Source organism: Mesoplodon densirostris, chromosome 9 (assembly GCF_025265405.1).
Source record: "Mesoplodon densirostris isolate mMesDen1 chromosome 9, mMesDen1 primary haplotype, whole genome shotgun sequence".
NCBI classification, from domain to species: domain Eukaryota; kingdom Metazoa; phylum Chordata; class Mammalia; order Artiodactyla; family Ziphiidae; genus Mesoplodon; species Mesoplodon densirostris.
In genome coordinates, this window is record NC_082669.1 from 85,419,589 (window position 1) to 85,439,407 (window position 19,819).

General features: G+C 41.3%; 1 protein-coding gene across 1 annotated transcript in view; it reads right to left on the bottom strand.

Moving 5' to 3' along the window:
* Positions 1 to 955: 955 nt before the first annotated feature.
* AASS (aminoadipate-semialdehyde synthase) overlaps positions 956 to 19,819 on the bottom strand; it is a 57,639-nt gene continuing 38,775 nt past the window's right edge. The window contains exons 18-24 of the mRNA XM_060108488.1: positions 19,352 to 19,492; positions 12,694 to 12,861; positions 8,391 to 8,486; positions 6,388 to 6,503; positions 5,635 to 5,723; positions 4,948 to 5,124; positions 956 to 3,264 (exon numbers count right to left, since the gene is read on the bottom strand). Of these exons, the coding sequence (XP_059964471.1) occupies positions 3,146 to 3,264; positions 4,948 to 5,124; positions 5,635 to 5,723; positions 6,388 to 6,503; positions 8,391 to 8,486; positions 12,694 to 12,861; positions 19,352 to 19,492 (906 nt within the window). The 3' untranslated portion in view covers positions 956 to 3,145. The remainder of the gene's footprint in view (positions 3,265 to 4,947; positions 5,125 to 5,634; positions 5,724 to 6,387; positions 6,504 to 8,390; positions 8,487 to 12,693; positions 12,862 to 19,351; positions 19,493 to 19,819) is intronic.

A 19,819-nucleotide genomic window follows, 5' to 3' on the forward strand; every position in this document is an offset into this window, starting at 1 on the left:
ATCAGTATTATCTGGAGGAAGCCAGAAAAGTCAGAAAGACGTGGAAGATGTGAGCATTAAGTCTACCAAAATGGTTAGACCAGGGATTCACAAACTGTGGCTCAGGGGCCATGTGCTTCTAAGTATGGTATAATCTACCCATCCATACCCAGATCCTACCACCACCACCTTTACTATTGAAATTTCTGGTAGAAAACTTGTTACTGAGAGCCAATGCAGTGTTTCACTCTATATATCTTTACTCAAGCTTAGTGACATTTCCTTTTCTAGCACTAACGTTAGATACCCCCCTTCAATCATACCCCCTTTATCACTCAGTTAAAGCCCAAACTAGTTATTATATTATCTCAGTGGGTTCCTCCTCCCACCCAAGGTGCTCGTTCCCTAGTTCCCATGCCATCTGGGTGCTCATCCAGACTGGCGGTGAAATCAATGCAACACAAGTGTTATTTCCTAATTGATTATGTTAAAATCAATGTTGTGGTTAAAAACAAAAAACTTTCATAACAGTTATGTCTTTACTTGTTAATAGATTATTGATCTCCATTATTGATATTTTTGGCAGGTGGGACTAGGTCGTTATCAACTTTGATCCTTTTCCAAAAGCATAGATGCTTTCTCAACTGCCATATGTCCCACATATAATACCTGCTTATTTCGATGGCAGAATTAGTTTCATATGCCAGAATATGAGCACAGTCCCTCAGAAAGTTTAATTTATATCCCTAAAGAGAAACATTTCTTTCCTCCAAGGAGAAAAAAACTTTTATTTGTACATCTTGATACATACTTCACACAGCATGCAATTCACACAAAGTGCACAATTCAGTGATTTTTAGTATATTCACAGAGTTGCACCTCCATTACCACAATCAACTCTACATTTTCATCTCCCCCCAAAACCCCCAAACTCATTAGCAGTCACTCCCACTTGCCCCCAAACCCCCCAGCCCTAGGCAACCACTAATCTACTTTCTCCATATAGAGATTTGACTATTCTAGACATTTCAAACAAATGAAATCATACAATATGTGGCTTTTCATGCCTGGCTTCTTTCACTTAATGTTTATCCATGTTGTAGCAAGTATCTGTACTTAATCTCTTTTTAATTGCCAAATATTATTCCATTGTATGGATATGCCACATTTTGTTTATTCATTTATTATTTGATGGGCAGTTGACTTGTTTTGATTTCTGGCTGTTATGAATAATGCTGCTATGAACATCTGTTTACAAGTTGTTGCGTGGACATATTTTCATTTCTGTAATACCAAAGAGTGGAATTACTGGATCATATGGTAACTCTATGTTTAACCATTTGAGGAACTGCCAAACTGTTTTTCCAAGCAGTTGTACCATTTTATATTTCCACCTGCAGTTTATGAGGGTTCCAATTTCTCCACATCTTCACCAGCACTTGTTATTATTTTTTCACAGTAGCTATCCTGGTGACTTTGAAGTGGTATCTCATTGTAGGTTTGATTTGTATTTCCCTGATAGCTAATGTATGTTAGGCATCTTTTCATGTGCTTATTGGCCTTTTGTATGCCTTCTTTGGAGAACAGTTAATTCCGATCCTTTGTCCGTTTTTTTTAATTGGGCTCTTTGACTTTTTCTTGAATATAGTAGTTCTTTACCTATTCTAAGTACAAGTTCTTCTCTCACTTGGTATATGATTTGCAAACATTTTCTCTCATTCTGTGGGTTGTCTTTTGCCTTCTTGAGGTATTCTTGGAAGCACAGAAATTCTTAATCATGATGATACCCAATTTATCTATTTTTTTTTTCTTTCACTGCTTGTGCTTTTGGTGTCATTTATTTAAGAAAGCATTGCCTAATCCAAGGTCATAAAGATTTACACCTATGATTTCATCTAAAAGTTTTTTAGTGTTTGCTCTCATATTTAGGTATTTGGTCCATTTTGAGATAATTTTTATATGTGCTGTGAGGTAGGGAGTCCAACTTTATTCTTTTGTATGTGGATATCCAGCTGTTTCAGCACAATTTGATGAAAAGATTATTTTTCTCAATTGAATTGTCCTAGCATCTTTTTCAAAAGTCAATTGACTGTAAATACGAGTTATTTCTGGACTCTCAATCTATTCCTATTTTACACTTTTTCTTAGAATTGTTTTCTTAATATACTTTTGCTTCATTCATTGATATTGTATACAAATACAATCAATTTTTGAATATTAATCCTGTATCATGCAACTTTGCTGAACTCATGTATTAGTTCTAATGTTTTCTTAGAGTATTCTTTTGAATTTTCTTTGTATAACATTAGAGGTAGTTTTACACCTTCCTTTCTAATCTGGATGTCTTTTATTTCATTTTCTTGCCTAATTGCCCAGCTATACCCTCCAGTATAAGTTGAATAGAAATGGCAAGAGTATACATCCTTGTCTTGTTTCTGATTTTAGGGGGGAATCCTTCAGTCTTTCATCATTAACTATGATACTAGCTATGGTTTTTTCATAGATGCCCTTTATCAGGTTGAAGAATTCCCTTCTATTCCTAGTTTGTTGAGTGTTTCTTATCATAAAAGTGTGTTGGATTTGTTAATGCTTTTCCTGTGCCTAATGAGGTGATCACGTGAATTTTGATTTAGTCTTACCTATTTCCTTTTCCAAACATTAAAAGAAAGCTATAAGAAATGTCACTTTCTAAATGGATCATAATTTTACAAAAAGGCATAAAATAGTATTATTGCAAAGCTTTGGTAATCTAAAAGCATCCAACTGAATCAGTTTGAAAAATAAAAGCAAAAGAAAAATAAAGCTGCATGAAGAAATTTTTTTCCTACTAAAAAGATAAAACTTCATCTGCTAATTATCAGAAAATATATTCTTGTAAGAAAAAGTTGCATAATAAATTAACAAGTAGTACAATCATTATCACTTTTACATACACATGAAAAAATACATGATCGAATTATTAAAGTTCCCTGGTAATTACCAGCATCTCTTGTTCCAAATGTTTTCATATTAAAATAGAGATTTATATTTCAAAAACACCATTGTATTCACTTAATCAAAACATATCATGCATTATGTTTTAAAATATCACATTAGCAAGCATGTTGTTGCATAAAAGTTCAGAGCTGTGTTGGCTGGGAAGATAAAAACAAAATATAATCCTCAATTATGGTTTGATTGTGCTCTGTGTAGTATACATAATGCCTTCTGCTTTAATTCGCTCCAATATTGGTCCATAGATCTCCTTTGAAAAGGGCCCCATCAGGCCTTTAGCTTTAATTTCACCTAGAAGAAAATAAATTTGTAGTTACCATTTTAAAGGTGGTATGAAAGGTTAACTTCTACAGCAAGAGTCTCCATACAGCAGTAAACTTTGAGTCAACAAATTGTTGGAGGCCTAGGGATTTTTCAAGATAGCAGCTTAAATGTCCCCTACTAAATTATTACTTTGGGACTTTCCTGGTGGTCCAGTGGGTAACACTCCACGTTCCCCATTCAGGGGACCTGGGTTCAATCGGGGAGCTAGATCCCACATGTGTGCCGCAACTAGTAGTTCGCATGTTGCAACTAAGAAGTCCACATTCCACGACTAAGAGCCCACATGCCGCAATGAAGATCCCGTGTGCCGCAACTAAGACCCGGTGCAGCCAAAATAAATACGTAAATATTTTTTTAAAAATTATTACTTAATCAACACTGTAAGAAAAAGCAGTTAATTGAAAGCACAGCTGGAGTTAGGGACAGAGTCTGAATTTATACACTTAACTGCATTAACTACCAAATCAGAGAATAAAGTCTAGTAAGAAAGTAAAGTCAATCTAACTGGTCTGCTTTATTTGCTGATGTCAGTTTTTAAAAAGCATAACACCAACAGAATGAAATTAAAAGCAATCTGGTTATTTGGGCACTGGCATCTGTTAGGGTGGCTGAAAGAGTAAGTCTGGGCACTTTCCTTAAAGACTATGATGCCCTCATCCCTCATCACTTCTTCACTCTGGTTCCTCAATAACTAAGTAGGCGGTTTAATTTTTTTTTTTTTTTTTTTGCGGTTCGCGGGCCTCTCACTGTTGCGGCCTCTCCCGTTGCGGAGCACAGGCTCCGGACGCGCAGGCTCAGCAGCCATGGCTCACGGGCCCAGCCGCTGCACGGCACGTGGGATCTTCCCAGACCGGGGCACGAACCTGTGTCCCTTGCATCGGCAGGCGGACTCTCAACCACTGCACCACCAGGGAAGCCCTAGGTGGTTTAACTTGATATTAGCTAATATGATACTGTAGATTTTTCCCCATTATTTCCCATTTATATGTTTTGGTGTTTTTTACTCCCCTCACACCTTCACAGGGGCCAAATGGGGCGTCATATTCACAGATAATCCTTATTGAATGCAAACATCATCTTAAGGGGAGAGTGGAGAGTTGAAATTTGAATTCATTTAGTTCAAAATATATATTTAGTATTGATAGTATGTTGAGACATGAGGATTAATAAAATGTGGCCTATATTTTTGAAGATCTGGAAGTGAATACTCGCTGCTATTTCAGTGTTACCCCCAAAATACAAAAAAATAAGGCAAGAAAAGAAGGCAGTTAACATTCCCTGTGGACCCCTCTGTGTGGTAGGAGCTTTGTGTATTATGTCACTTTAGTGTCACAACAACCCTATGAATTAGTCGTGACAATCCCCACTTTAAAGATGAAGGAGCTCTGACTCAGAGATGCTAAGAACTTGCACCCCATCACTCAGTCATCTTGCGACTGAGCTGGGACAGAAATCAGGTCTAACTCCGAAGCCAAGGTTTTTTACTCATCACAAGATGATCTCTCAGTCAGCCAGCCCTTAGATCTTCTGAACTGGCTCACTTTTAGTGAAAGCCAGTGTCATACTCAAGACTAATTATTTGATATCCAGGCCCTGAATGACTTGGAGATAATATGGAGACAACCTTGGTCCCCCAATGAAAGAACTTACCATCAAGTAACATCTTGGCTGCCATAGCAGTGGGTAACCCCACAGTTTTAGCCATAGCTGAAAAACCATTGACATCCCCGTACACCACAAGATCAACAGTTTTATTTTCTAAATGTCCTGAAGGATGTCTGATTCCAAAGTTGTCTCTCATCACAATCATATCTTTCTCTCCAGGGCCTTAAAATAAATAAACACACAGTTTAAAACGTCACTATCATTACAACTCCAGTATCGTACTTCATCCCCCTGCGCCTGCCCTGCTGCTTTCGTTTCCCTTCCCATTATGTATATCCTTAAACAACTATGTATACTGCTTTTTAGCCCAAAGACCAAATTAAAAATTCAAGGAAATGATAACTCTAACCAGGTTCCTCTGTCTAGGTGGGTATCACTATAACCTGGTTACAGACACGAGGGTACTGCTGTAGAGGCCATCCCTGCTTCTCCCCAAAATGCTCCTTCAGCATTTCCTTAATGTGTCAAAAATTAAAAGTAAAACTAATGATTTTTTCCTTTGCCATATTACCCAAGTTCACTCTTACTGAATAGTTCTCTTATTCTCCCCTCTGGAAAAATAGTCCAAGTGTTCTTTCCCCATTCCCACTGCGTGGCTCCCACCCTTCAGTCTAATTCACTGGTTCTTATGATTCCTCTGCTGGGATGTTTAGCCAATAGCCCACGGCCTACCATAGGAAAGCTTCATGGCCAAATGCTTGGAAAGTGCATCCACGAGAGACTCTGCCCGAGGGACTTGTTCATCCCCAAGTAAGCCCAACCTGAGAAGCACGAGAGACGGCTGCATTAGTTCAAGTCCTATACCTATGCTCAGTTGGGAAGCAGAAGGGAACGCTCACTGGATTTTATCTTGAAAGGGCAGAATCACAAGATGACAGTTCAAGTTATAGGACTCTCGAGTTATTGTAAAATAATAACAATGAGAGTAATGTTTTAACCTTTAGAATCATCCCCAGACTCTCCCAGGAGTGTTGCCTGGAGCTACACCTGATGCATTGTAAGTACACACTGTTGCAAAGCTTTTCATGAGATTAATTTACAGGTTAGTTCTCCCACATGAAGGATACCAGCAGCATGGGCCACAGCCACATGAATAAGTGCTTTAAAGTAGTTAAAGGAAGACTGGGAGAATGTCCTACAGGAGAGAAAAAATATCCCACCTTTCTCAGGGACTGAGTAGTGAAGCTGCTCAAAAATAAGTATTTCCCAAGTTATAATTGCCATTGAATTTCTCGCTTTACCTACTTTTTATCTCCACATGAACATGGTACGCGGTAATCTCTCTACAACAGGCCAACATTAGAGCAGCAAATTAATCAAAGACAATGTAAAATGTTTGCTTCTATCTTGACTTTTCTTTGACTAGAAAGCACTAAGTAATCATTGAGCCAGCATTTTGCTCTAGGTTGACTGGTGGGTACCTACCATTCAACAGCCTCCAGCTGGGTATTGTCTCCTTCTAGTTTCTTAAAGACAGCTTCCTTAAGCACATCACACTTGGAGGAGGGTGAAATTCCCACTAGATCACAGAGGAGTTCTTTCTGGTTAGAAAGACAAAGATACAAATTCTAAGTTCCAAATAAAATAAAAAATGAGTTGAGAAATTATCCTATTAAGACATTGGACCTCAAAAGAACCTCAAATTTTGAATTAGAAATAATTAGAAATAGTAAATTGTGGCACACACATGTGCATACACACATCTGCACACCCACACATCAATAAATGGGTATTTCAGAATGATATTTCAGCAATAAAAGAGTCATGACACCAAATCAATACCAAAAAGGTGATACCATATTTACCATTACATTGACTACCTTTGCAGGTCCTCTCCATCACCTTATCCCTCATTATCCCTCATCGTCCAGAAGTCAATTGTGGCCAGGATAGAGTGAAAGGGGTTTATTGCTGTGGTTGCTAGTAGCAACTAGAGTTCTTTGGTAGGTTCAAGAAATGAGGAAGATTGTGCAGATAATAAAATCTCAAAGGAAGAGCACTTAAACAGTGGTCATAGCTTTTTCTAATTTCTAAACAAGACTTTTTCCAGGCTCCCAAGGAAATTGTTATGCTCTAGATTAAGGATCAACAAACTAGTTCACAGGCCAGATTGAGCTCACCACCTGGTTTTGTAAATAAAAAGTTTTATTGGAACACAGCCATGTTCATTTGTTTATGAGCAGTCTGAACTGAGTAGCCTGACAGAGACCACATGACCCATAAAAGCCTAAAAAATTTACAATCTGGCCTTTTACCCCCAAAAAAGTTTGCCAGCCCCTATTCTAGACTGTAGCTACCAAGACAAGGGGACCAGCCCCAAGAATGCCTCAATATCAGATTCACCATGGATATTTATTCACTCCTGTCCAACAAGTAAATTTATGAAATCTGAAACTTAGATTGAAAAGACTCTCAGATACACAAAAGAACTGAATTTAAAAGCAACTGGCAGGCTTCCCTGGTGGCTCAGTGGTTGAAAATCTGCCTGTCAATGCAGGGGACACGGGTTTGAGCCCTGGTCTGGGAAGATCCCACATGCCACGGAGCAACTAGGCCCGTGAGCCACAACTACTGAGCCTGCGCGTCTGGAGCCTGTGCTCCCCAAAAAGAGAGGCCTCGACAGTGAGAGGCCCGCGCACCGCAATGAAGAGTGGCCCCCCCGCTCGCCACAACTGGAGAAAGCCCTCGCACAGAAATGAAGACCCAACACAGCCAAAAATAATAAATAAATTAAAAAAAAAAAAAAAGCAACTGGCTAACCAGAATACCCAAGATCCAAGTTTCTTTGGGACAGTTAATGGGATTAGCAGTATTGATTCTTTTCTCTTTGTGATAAATTTCTAGCATTTCTATTGGACTATGGGCACATTAATTTAAGTTGAATGACCAGCTGGTAACAAGTTAATTCCTGGCAGTTAGTGGAAGCTCTAGATTTTAATACAACACAGATATGGGCATAAGCTCAGTAATTAGAAACTCAGATTATGCATGGTTACACATGGTCAAATAAAAGAACGAATGGAATTCGGGCGTTGGGAATCTAGTTCTGCGATACCACCAGGAGCTCTCCTGCTTTCTCAGTTTCAGGAGGCCCAAGCTTAACTCCTGTCATGGGGCCACCACTTAGACAAGCGGCAGAGCCCAGAGCACAATGCAGAGAGCAAGCCCATCTCTGCTCAGGGCTGAGGGAGCAATCACGTGGCAGAAGCTGCTGCAGGAAACAGGCCCCGAGAGTCAGCCTCCATGTCCTCTCCATCCTCCCCAAAAAATGAAGTTTGGAAAGGGGGGGCTTTGGGGCTAGGACTTAACTTCCTGCACATAAACCACAGAATGGGTTCTTTGCTGGTCCAAACCCACGTTCAAACCTGACCATTTCAGAAGGCATTTATGAAGAGCAGCAGACAATGTATAATTCCGGAGTCACTCACCCAGGTGAGCGGATTGGCCTCAGGTCGAAGGGCGGGAAATGCATCTCTGTTTATAAGACCCAGTTTTACAAATCCATTCAGGGCTTTGGCATATCCCTGGAACAAGAGTTATTAAGCCATATATAAATGTTTGTCTTCAAAGAAAAAAATTTTTTTAATTTTTTGAAAATAAGGATCTCTTTTTGTAATTCATTTAGAAAACAGGCTAAAAATAGCCATTTGTATCGCTAGTATTGATGCAGCCACCCTCGGGTTCAAACCAACATCAGTAGTGTCACAACAATTCCACTGGTTTACACAAGAGCCCTTGCAAAACTTGGGTCTTTACTTTTGTTTCTGGGTAACACGCGAGTGGTGTTTTCTGACAGCGTAAGGGAAAATTTCATCTTGTGTTACATGCTCAGGTCAGCAGAATTGTATTTAATAGAATAGTTGTCCTCTCTCTTATAATGGAAGGAGCTTGTAAGAATATCTCCCAATGGGGGGCTTCCCTGGTGACGCAGTGGTTGAGAGTCCGCCTGCCGATGCAGGGGACACGGGTTCGTGCCCCAGTCCGGGAAGATCCCACATGCCGCGGAGAGGCTGGGCCTGTGAGCCATGGCCGCTGAACCTGTGCGTCCGGAGCCTGTGCTCCGCAATGGGAGAGGCCACAACAGTGAGAGGCCCATGTACCGCGAAAAATAAAAAAAAGAAGTGGGCACAGACATTCAATTTTCACTTTTTTCAGCCAGACCGGAAACCAGAATCGCTTGCTAGAAGTCATCCTGAGAACAAACCTGTGTTCTGAGGAAAGTGTGTGGCCAGACTGAAATCCCAAGTACCCTCTGTATCAGATATCGGGCCCCTGAACTTCCTGAATCACCAGATATGGAAGAGGAACAGAATTGGTCGCAGGGATAGCTTCACTCCTCAAGAAGTGCCATGTACAGATGCCTCTGAGGCCTGACTACAAAGCAGTGCAGTTGGTTTACGAGGGAAAAATTCCAGAACTAATACACCCTAATGCATGTTGTCCCTTTCAAGAGGGGTTACCTTAGGACCTGAACACTCATTTCAATGATGCTGCCATGGCTAAAAACATTTTGGATCTCTTTAAGTATTGCCTTTGAAACTGAGACATGAGCAACTCAACATTAGTTGTATTCCTTTGTAGAAATGTCACGTTAAGAGTCATTTTTCTATCAAATTGTATCCTAACCTGAACCTTTGTCATCTGTTGGGCTCTGTGTGGTTTGTAAAAAGCAGCCTTGCAAGTATGGACATGATTTCTGAAGAGTACATCTTTACTAAAACTAAAAATAGAATTACCATATGACCCAGCAATCCCACTCCTGGGCATATACCCAGAGAAAAGACATATGCACCCCAATGTTCATTGCAGCACTATTTACAATAGCCAGGTCATGGAAGCAACCTAAATGCCCATTGACAGATGAATGGATAAAGAAGATGTGGTACGTATATACAATGGAATATAACTCAGCCATAAAAAGGAACAAAATTGGGTCATTTGTATAGATGTGGATGGACCTAGAGACTGTCATACAGAGTGAAGTAAGTCAGAAAGAGAAAAACAAATATCGTGTATTAATGCATATATGTGGAATCTAGAAAAATGGTACAGATAAACTGGTTTGCAGGGCAGAAATAGAGACACAGATGTAGAGAACAAACGTATGGACACCAAGGGGGGAAAGCGGGGGGTTAGGGGGTATGAACTGGGAGATTGAGATTGACATATATATACAAATATGTATAAAATAGATAACTAATAGGAACCTGCTGTATAAAAAAAAAGAGTACATCTTTACTGACTTTCATAAGCAACTGCTCAATATTTGTTTATTCAGAGTTTTTTAGTGTGCTCTAGGCCAGTATTTTTATAGATTATGGTTATGTGGTAAGTTATCCTTCCTAGTTCTTTAATCCTGAATGATGGTTGGAAAAGGCCCGGAACAGGGAGATGAGTTGCCATGTTCACAGTGCTCATTGTTAGCATGTGATGGTATTTGGCTTGGAAATGTTGCGTTGCATTTTTTGAACCCTCAGGCTTCAAGAACAGCTATGACATTTTCCAAAGTGCAGAAATGCTCCAAATGACAAAATTGAACACCAAAAACTTTGTCGTTCAAACAAAAAAGGTACCAACAAGAGAAACTTAAAGACAATTTGCTTTAGTAATAATTGATGTAGGTCACTTCACTTAAGCCCTAGTTTCCTCTTCTGCAGAATGATATCACTGTACCAGAGGACCTCTGAAGTTTCATTCCAGATTTGAAATTCTCTCCACAAGCCTCTCGTTGACCCATGTAAGGACTTTGCACTTGGAATGATGGAGCTCCCACAGTAGCAGGAGCCTTATTTTAGGGGGTCTTTTTTATCCCCCTACTACCTATCCCCCTCTTGTGGTTAAAAGCATACCTCCTCCCCAGACCCCACGGCAGAAATCCATGCCCTGCTTCTCTGGTGCTTCTTGCACCAAAAAGAGTTGGCGGGGGAGAGAATTTTCATGCTTTTCCTTGGCGACAAGAACAAAGAACTGCACTTCTATGAGTTTTTGAGGAGAAGAGAATATAAGGAGATTCCCCATTATACTACTCATTTATCCTATGAACTATTCAGATTCACTCCCTGCAAATCTTACATTATGTTCACTGCTGTTCCCTGGTGTCCAGGAGTATAAAGGACTTATTTTATTTAGAACCGAGATCAACTAGTATGAAAGGTTTTCATTTACACAAGTAATATTGTTCAAAAATAGCCTTTAAAAAATATACCAATGTTTTCTTTACATGTGGCTTAGGAGGCCTTCATTTCTCTAATGCCAAATTTGAAGGCACCAGCAAATATTATGTATGGGGACTGACATTGTTTTACAAAACATGACCTGGTTTGTGATTCAAGAAGCTTTCTCACGTTAAAAAATAAAACAATTTTTAAACATGTGTACTGGACATTCGTATTTATGGCCCTAGTAGCTACACCCCATTTTGGGGTAAAAACATTTCAGATTCACTTTGGGGAAAATGACGCTGACTACATCGTCAGCACTGGGGACATGAAACAGGGGCCAAAGCTGATTGGCACCTTTTATTGCACTGACCTCAGGGGCTAATGAGACAAAAACTCTACTTCTGGCTGTGAAGAAGTACTTTTTCTTTCTCACTGGATTTGAACCTAAGAGGCTGCCACCATCTTGCCATCCCTGTGAAACAGGGGACGCAGCCAGTGCTTGAAGGAAGAGCTGAGAGGTGAAGAGAAACTACTACGTGCCAGTGAGGTCACAACCCTCAAACCTCAGTACACCTGAAGCTGACCCTTCACCTGCCCCCCCTTCTCATGAGTCAAAAATTCCCTTTTTGCCCCAGCCACTTTGAGTTGTCTCCTGAAACAGTCAATCAAAAGAGCCCTGAGCGGAGAGCAGCTCAGGGCTCTGTGACCACCTAGAGCAGTGGGATAGCGCGGGTGGGAGGGAGACGCAAGAGGGAGGGGATATGGGGATGTATGTATATGTAGAGCTGATTCACTTTGTTATAAAGCAGAAACTAACACGCCATTGTAAAGTAATTATACTCCAATAAAGATGTTAAAAAAAAACAATTTTTAAGTAAAATATTTACATATAGAATAAAAAAAAGAAAGAAAGAAAAGAGCCCTGAGAAAACAGATGCCAATCTGGTTTATTTCTTTTGTTTTTTATACATTACAAAATGATCACCATGATAAATCAATTACCATCTGTCACCATACAATGATACATTATTATTGACTACATTTCATACCTGTGACATGTACATTTCATACCTGACTCATTCATTTTGTAACTGGAAATTTGTACCTCTTAATAGCCCTCACCTATTTCCCCTTCCCTCTGGAAGCTACCTGTTTATTCTGTGTATCTATGACTTTGGTTTTTTTTTTTTTAACATTTGTTCATTTATTGTTTTTAAATTCCACATATAAGTGAAATCATATGGTATTTGTCTTTCTCTGACTTACTTCATTTAGCATAACACCCTCCAGTTCCATCCATGTTGTTGCAAATGACAAGAATTCATTCTTTTTTACAACTGAGTGATATTCCACTGCCTGTGTGTGTGTGTATGTATACACCACATCTTCTTTATCCATTCGTCTATTGATGGGCACTTAGCTTGCTTCCTTATCTTGGTTATTGTAAATAGTAAGCATAGGGGTGCCAGTATGGTTTATCATCTTAATTATTTCAATTATGAAGAAAAATTAAGTGTTCACATCACATATCAAAACAGGCAACATGATCATCTCAAATAGAGCCACTTACCTTGTACCTCAGCGTCCCCCGTAATAAAGTGTGAGCATATGGAATGCCATAAATCTCAGCATATTTGGTACTGTCTCTGTTAGGATAACTTTCCAAATTTAATCCGGGGAAATAATCCATAGGAGTAACCGAATCCAGAAAGGAGACACCCCCTACCACATTCACAACCTGAGGAATATTGAAAAGGCACACATGGGGTTAAGACAGTGTATTCCTCTTTGGATTTACCTGCATTATTTTCATAAGAAAGAAATCCAGATTTTACAAGAAAGCAATAGGGGATTTGAAAAAAAAATTTTAATGAAACTACGCTAATCAACATCCCATATTCTTCAAGCTGTTTTACTAATATCATAATTCACAAGGCCATTGTTCTCCCAAGTTTTAAAATCTGATTTAAAGCATTTCGGTTTTTATTCAGATCTTGTTTCTGATTTTTCCTTGCCCCTGGATGAGATGGCACTGGATTATGTCTCAGGAGAGTTTTGTTTTGTTTTTAAATAAACAATATGCTATAAGCAACAGATACTCAAAGTGGCTTCTGTGCTCAAACAGCAATGGCCATATTCTCACTGTTCTTTCTCTTCACTCCCTTCCCCCTTCTTGAATGCTAGCTACATCAGGCACCAGTCTTGCACATCCATTCACACAGCTAGCATTTACGGACCACCTGCTATGTGTGTGCCAGGATCACACCTGGGAATAAGGACAGTGATGAATAAGATTCAACTCCTGCCTCCGTGCCATCCTTTGTTCATTGAACAAACCTTTACTTAATGTCTACCAAGACCCAGTAGCTGCACTAGAGCAACAATAAAGTGCTCACAGCCTGGACTAGTCAACCAACATGTGTATGTTGGGAAATGGAGTGGGGGAGATGCCCTCTCACAAGAAGGACAATGCAATGAACATACAGTGAAACTCAAAAGAAAATACTACCTCCTGATCTTACTGCCTCTGAGAAGTTATGTCACCGATTCCCAAGCTCTTCTGATTTCTCAGTAATCCTCGTTCCTACATCTCTCCCCCCATCATACACAATCAAAATGCAGTGAAGCATTTTTTTCTGTTAATTTTGATTAAAGGGCTAAATTTTTCTTTCGATTTGTGAGGTTGATGACCATCCTTGAGATCATGGAAAACATTCTGGAGTAATAAAATCAGGGCTGAGAATCCTGGTGGAACTAGACTTTTTGTCCTGCTTGCACCACTGGAAACAATCTCTGACCACATCTAAAAGCTGCACGAAACAACGCTGCACAAGGGAGCTGGCGATGTACCTTCTGGTGGAGTCTGAGTGATTTGCTCAAAGGAGTCTTCGGCTAAACTTAATGATTCACAGGGTTTATTTGTAGGGAGGTTCTGCGTATGTCTTGGTATGAAAGGGAAAATGGAAAGGTATGTATATGTATAGCTGAAGCCCCAGAAGGGAACAGGCAGCGCTGACCACAGAGTCATGCCTGGAGGGGCCTCCGCAGTCAAAGGCTCACTTTGAAGAGCACCAAGGACCATCAAAAATCCCAGGAGTGAGAATCAGAAGGAAGTGAGGAATGCTTTTCATTTAAGTTTCTTGTCAAACTCTTCTGAACTTCACAGTAAACATTTCCTGAAGAGCCATTTCTGTACTTTTTCTTTAAAACAAATTTCTTCCATCAGGATTCTAAATTTTTTTAAAAAGTCTAATAAAAAGGCAAATGTTTGGGGCCTCCCTGGTGGCGCAAGTGGTTGAGAGTCCGCCTGCCGATGCAGGGGATACGGGTTCGTGCCCCGGTCTGGGAGGATCCCATATGCCGCGGAGCGGCTGGGCCCGTGAGCCATGGCCGCTGAGCCTGCGCGTCCGGAGCCTGCGCGTCCGGAGCCTGTGCTCCGCAACGGGGGAGGCCACAACAGTGAGAGGCCCGCATACCGCAAAAAAAAAAAAAAAAAAAAAAAAGGCAAATGTTTACTTTTAGGGTCTTCCCACCTACCTCTCTTCTACAACCTATGGCAATTCTAAAGTTTGGTTTACTTGTTTGCAGGTTAGGGATTTTTAAAGAAAAATTCAATAAAGACCACTATATTCCAGCACTGTACTAATCAGAAATAAATCAGCTGGTTCCTAAGTCTACCATGAGATCCTTGTAAAGAAAACAGGGAAATATAAGCTGAATGGTAATGATCCATTTAGAGACTGACGGCCGCTGAAGCAACTTGACCCCCAAATTACTGGGTCATTTGATATCAATTCAGAGTTGTATTTCTAGTGTCCTATCATGGGATTTATTAATAAGCCCCACCCTATATGACTTAGATAAGAAAGAGAGACATATTTATCCATTTGGCAGAGAATATGCATTTTTTTTCTGATTCAACAATGATTATATCCAAGACCCACTCCCAGCAGAAACACTGGCTCATTACTCGCTGCTGGTGCTCTAAGTGTGATACTTCCCCACACGTGCACCCACACCCACACGTCCCCCAACCACTGAGAACCACTGACAATAAGCTGGATTACTAAACCAACAAGACACTTAACACAGGCAATATACAGACAAGCATTTATGCGGGCCCAGTGTGTGCCAGGTGCCTTATATACATTACCTTTAATCCACGCAATAACCCACTTTTCAGAGGTGAAAACTGAGGCTAATTTAAATCTGCCAGGGGCAGATTTAAACCCAGGTCTATTTGACTCCAATGTCCATGTTCTTTCTACTATACCATACTGTCCCCTTAATTGTGCTCATCTGTGGATCAGTAGTTTGAAAAGGATATTAATTGACTAGGTACAGCATTCCTGATCATGCCACCAGTGATGCACCTGAAAATTGAGTTAAGAATGGTTGCAGGTGGGCTTCCCTGGTGGCGCAGTGGTTAAGAATCCGTCTGCCAATGCAGGGGACACTGGTTCGAGCCCTGGTCCGGGAAGATCCCACATACTGTGGAGCAACTAAGGCCGTGTGCCACAACTACTGAAGCCCGTGAGCCACAACTACTGAGCCCATGAGCCACAACTACTGAAGCCCGCGCACCTAGAGCCCATGTTCCTCAACAAGAGAAGCCGCTGCAATGAGAAGCCCGTGCACTGCAACGAAGAGTAGCCCCTGCTTGCTGTAACTAGAGAAAGACTGCATGCAGCAACAAAGACCCAGCATAGCCAAAAATAATAAATAAAATAAATAAATTAAAAAAAAAAAAGAATGGCTGCAGGCAATAGAGAGTAGCAGCTACAAAGGGAAGGCTGGGTGCTGCAGTCAAGGGAGGGGCAGGCAATAGGAAGAGAGCCATAAAACCTATCCCAAATCTGTGTTTGCAGAGCGAGCACGATCCTTACTTAGTGTATTTGTTTAGCTTGGGAGTGGCTTGGGATAGGAGGCTGAAGGAGGTGATGGCGAAGGTCTGCCATGTTACCCCCAGGTGCACCAATGTCCCACCACCCATGGAGGGAACAGAACTCAGAGAAGACACAGTCACTGTCTCCAAACATGTGGAAGGAAATCAGATGCATTAGAAACAGGATTAGAAGTTAGAAGTTAGCAGTAGTACCAGAGGTAGATCTCATTGTCCTACATCCTTGCAGTTATTTCCAATGAGATACATCCTAATTCCTAGGCCACTGCCTGAGTTGCCGGAAAAGTTTAAGGTTTCAACTTAAAAGCAAAAGCCAGGGGCTTCCCTGGTGGTGCAGTGGTTGAGAGTCCGCCTGCCGATGTAGGGGACATGGGTTCGTGCCCTGGTCCGGGAAGATCCCACATGCCGTGGAGCGGCTGGGCCCATGAGCCATGGCTGCTGAGCCTGCGCGTCCGGAGCCTGTGCTCCGCAACGGGAGAGGCCACAACAGTGAGAGGCCCACGTACCGCAAAAAAAAAAAAAAAGCAGAAGCCAGAGAAGTCACCTGGCTCCCCCGTGATGATTCTGTGTATTACATAAGGCCTGCTCCATGGTGGAGGGTGATGGTGACAGAGGCGATGGAGGGACAAGAGGTTTTGAGATGTTTAACAGTGTGGGTTAGGAGACAGACTAACACACTTGAATTACTGAGTGAATAATACAGCATCCGGAAAAAGTGTTAGACACAGACAACCAAAGTGTGGGAGTTCAAACAAAAGAATAGTGAACAGGGGCTGGAGTGGTCAGGAAGAGCTGCATCCACAAAAGGAGACCTTGAAAAAAGTATGATTTTAGCAAAGAGAAGAAAAGCATCGTGTTTTCTCTTGGTGTCCTCCACAGTGTCAGGGAGATGCAAAAAGCACTCCTCTTTTACAAAAGGAGTTCAGGATAAAAGGGAAAAACTTCAAATTCAACAAATACAACTTTTGCTGCCTGAAAATAACCTCTTGTTTTTCCTGAGCTCCTACCACCATTAATTTCTGTATGCAGCTGATATTTGCTAGGGACTTAGGACATGCCTGATGATCTGTTGTTTAGCAGATTGTAATCTATATGACCTCACTGAGCCCTACTGCAAAAACTCTGCAAGGCTGGTGTGATTATGCTTATCTTCAGGCAAGGAGCCCAAAGCTCAGAGGGATGAAATGATTGTTCTAGTGCCACCCAGCCAGCAATGGCAGAGCTAGAGGACCAAGCCAGACACACTAGTATCAGGTTCCATGCTCTTTCTGTTGCACACATTGCATTCCACTGACCTTCTCCTTGTTATCATCTTTATCTTTTATATGGCCTCCTGAGAATAAGCATTTTACCCAGCTGAAGCAAGAATTCTTCCTGCATTCACATGTGAGGTTTTTTTTTTTTTTTTTTTTTTTTTTTGCGGTACACGGGCCTCTCACTGTTGTGGCCTCTCCCGTTGTGGAGCACAGGCTACGGACGCGCAGGCTCAGTGGCCATGGCTCACGGGCCCAGCCGCTCCGCGGCATGTGGGATCCTCCCGGACCGGGGCACGAACCCGTGTCCCCTGCATCGGCAGGCGGACTCTCAACCACTGCGCCACCAGGGAAGCCCTCACATGTGAGTTTATACGAAACATAGGCCAGTCTCTGTTCCATGACTGCAGAAGGTAGAAGGGGCAGTTGCAGAGGAGATCGGCAGTGGCATAGAAAAGGACGTGTGCCTGGTAGAACCTGAGACTGAGACCCAAACCTTCATGATTCCTAGAATTGGAGAACTAGATTGCCTGGCCTTTGGTGACACCGAAGGATGTCAGCACTTGGACCAGAACTCAAGGGTTCTGTTTCATATCCTGCAACATGTGAAGGTGTCTTTCCAGAATCAAGGTCAAGTGTCTTGCTTGTCCAGAAGTGTTTTCAGTGCAGCTGTGGTCCTCTGGTCACTAAGTCAGTCCATCTTAAATTCAGCTGCACATTAGAACCATTTGGGAAGCTTTTAAAGATCCCCAAGCCCAAGCAAATCAGAATCTCTGGGGATGAGGCCCAGACATCAGGAGTTTTTAAAGTGCCTTGGTGATTCCTGTGTTCAGCCAAGGCTGTGAGCCGCGCTCACTGGTACAGAAGTCAACGGCTGACAATGACATTCACCTTAAGAAATTCTTTCAAGTTACTCCGGTTTTTACACGAAATACATTTAGATCACAGATACACTGAGAACTTATAATACTGCTGCCAGAATAATCTTTTTTAAGACCCACATCTGATCAAGTAATTCATCACTCCCTGCAGAGCTGGGACTATGGTGAGGTGAGTGAGGTGCTTAGGGCACAAAATATAAAGAGGAACCCTTGGTCTAGTTATGTTTCTTCCTAAATGTGAGTCTTTCCTTACAGTCAAGAGCATAAACTATGAAAGCAGACAGATGTGATTTGGACACTGCTCAGCAGTCATGAGTGGCAGTGTCTCTGCCAGGCTGGCACCTTCTTATCCCTCAAGGCTGAGCACATCTTCTCTTCCCTGTTAATTCTCCTCTCCCTGACCTCCTCACCAAGGTCAAGTCAAAAGTCAATTGGCCTCTCATCTGCATCGTTGTGGCACTTTAGCATACTTTGGAACTTCTCTCATTGAATTATACCTATTTATTCTACTGTCTGCCTTTCCTGCCATGAAGCGATCTGGTAAAAGAGGGAAAAAACGCCTTTAGAGTTAGTTAGATCTGGGTTTGAATCCCAGCTGCATGACTGTGAACATTCTCTTTGCGCCACAGTTTCCTTAGAGTAAAATGATGAAAATAGTACTAAACTCAGAGCGCTCTTACGTTCTGCCACACAGCAGCTGGGAAGAAATCTTAGTTTCCTTCCTTGACCCATCACACCCTCCATTCCGAGAGCTACCCCCATTCTAGTTGTGAGTTCTCTGAGATCAGGAACTTCATTCAGCGTGACAACCTTTAGTACCTTGGTCCAAGTCTAGCACATAGTAGGGACTCAGTAAATGTTTGTCAGGCTGAAATAAATTGCAAGATGACCAGTAGTTATGCATGCAGAGAAGTTAAGAAGTGAGCATTTCAACAGCAGAAACAACTTGCAAGAGGGCAAAGAGGAAAGAATGAGCCTGGGCTTTGCCGGGAACCGTGAGGAGACCACATGGAATGGAACAGAAAACACACACTGGGAACCAGTGCAGGAGGAGAGAATGGAGGGCAAGCAGCACAGCCAGCATTAAAGGGCGTTGGTATTGGGGAGAAAGTGTTTGGAAAGTGTTTGAAAGTGTTTCTTAGGCAGTTATTGCAGGTTTGTATCTCTAAAGCTTTGATGATGATCCTTCACCTTTCCATTGAGCAGGTAGGTGGCGGGCTGCATTATGTTCATCAAAACTCCCACTGGACTCCAGCTAAATTTGTATCTCAAAGGATTGTCTGAATGTTCAGGGGCTGGAAGGCCACCGCAGTAGGAAACATAAGATTCAATCTGTAAAATAAAGAATCAATAAATTAGGGAAATTAACAATTAGTTACAGAGAATAATCTATCCAAATCTATCCAAGTAATTAATTGAGTACAATGACACAAATAAGGTAACCTTGTTACAGGTTCTCCTTTCTTAAAGTTACAAAGGCTTTCAAAAATACATCCTTAAAGCCAAACACCATTTGATTAAGTCAGTTATATTTATATATATATATGTGTGTGTGTTTATATATGTATATATATATTTTAATCATCTAGAGATTGTGGCTAACATTTTGCTCCATTAAAAATCCAACTATTAGTTCAATTCTGCTTGGTCAGTGCCTCC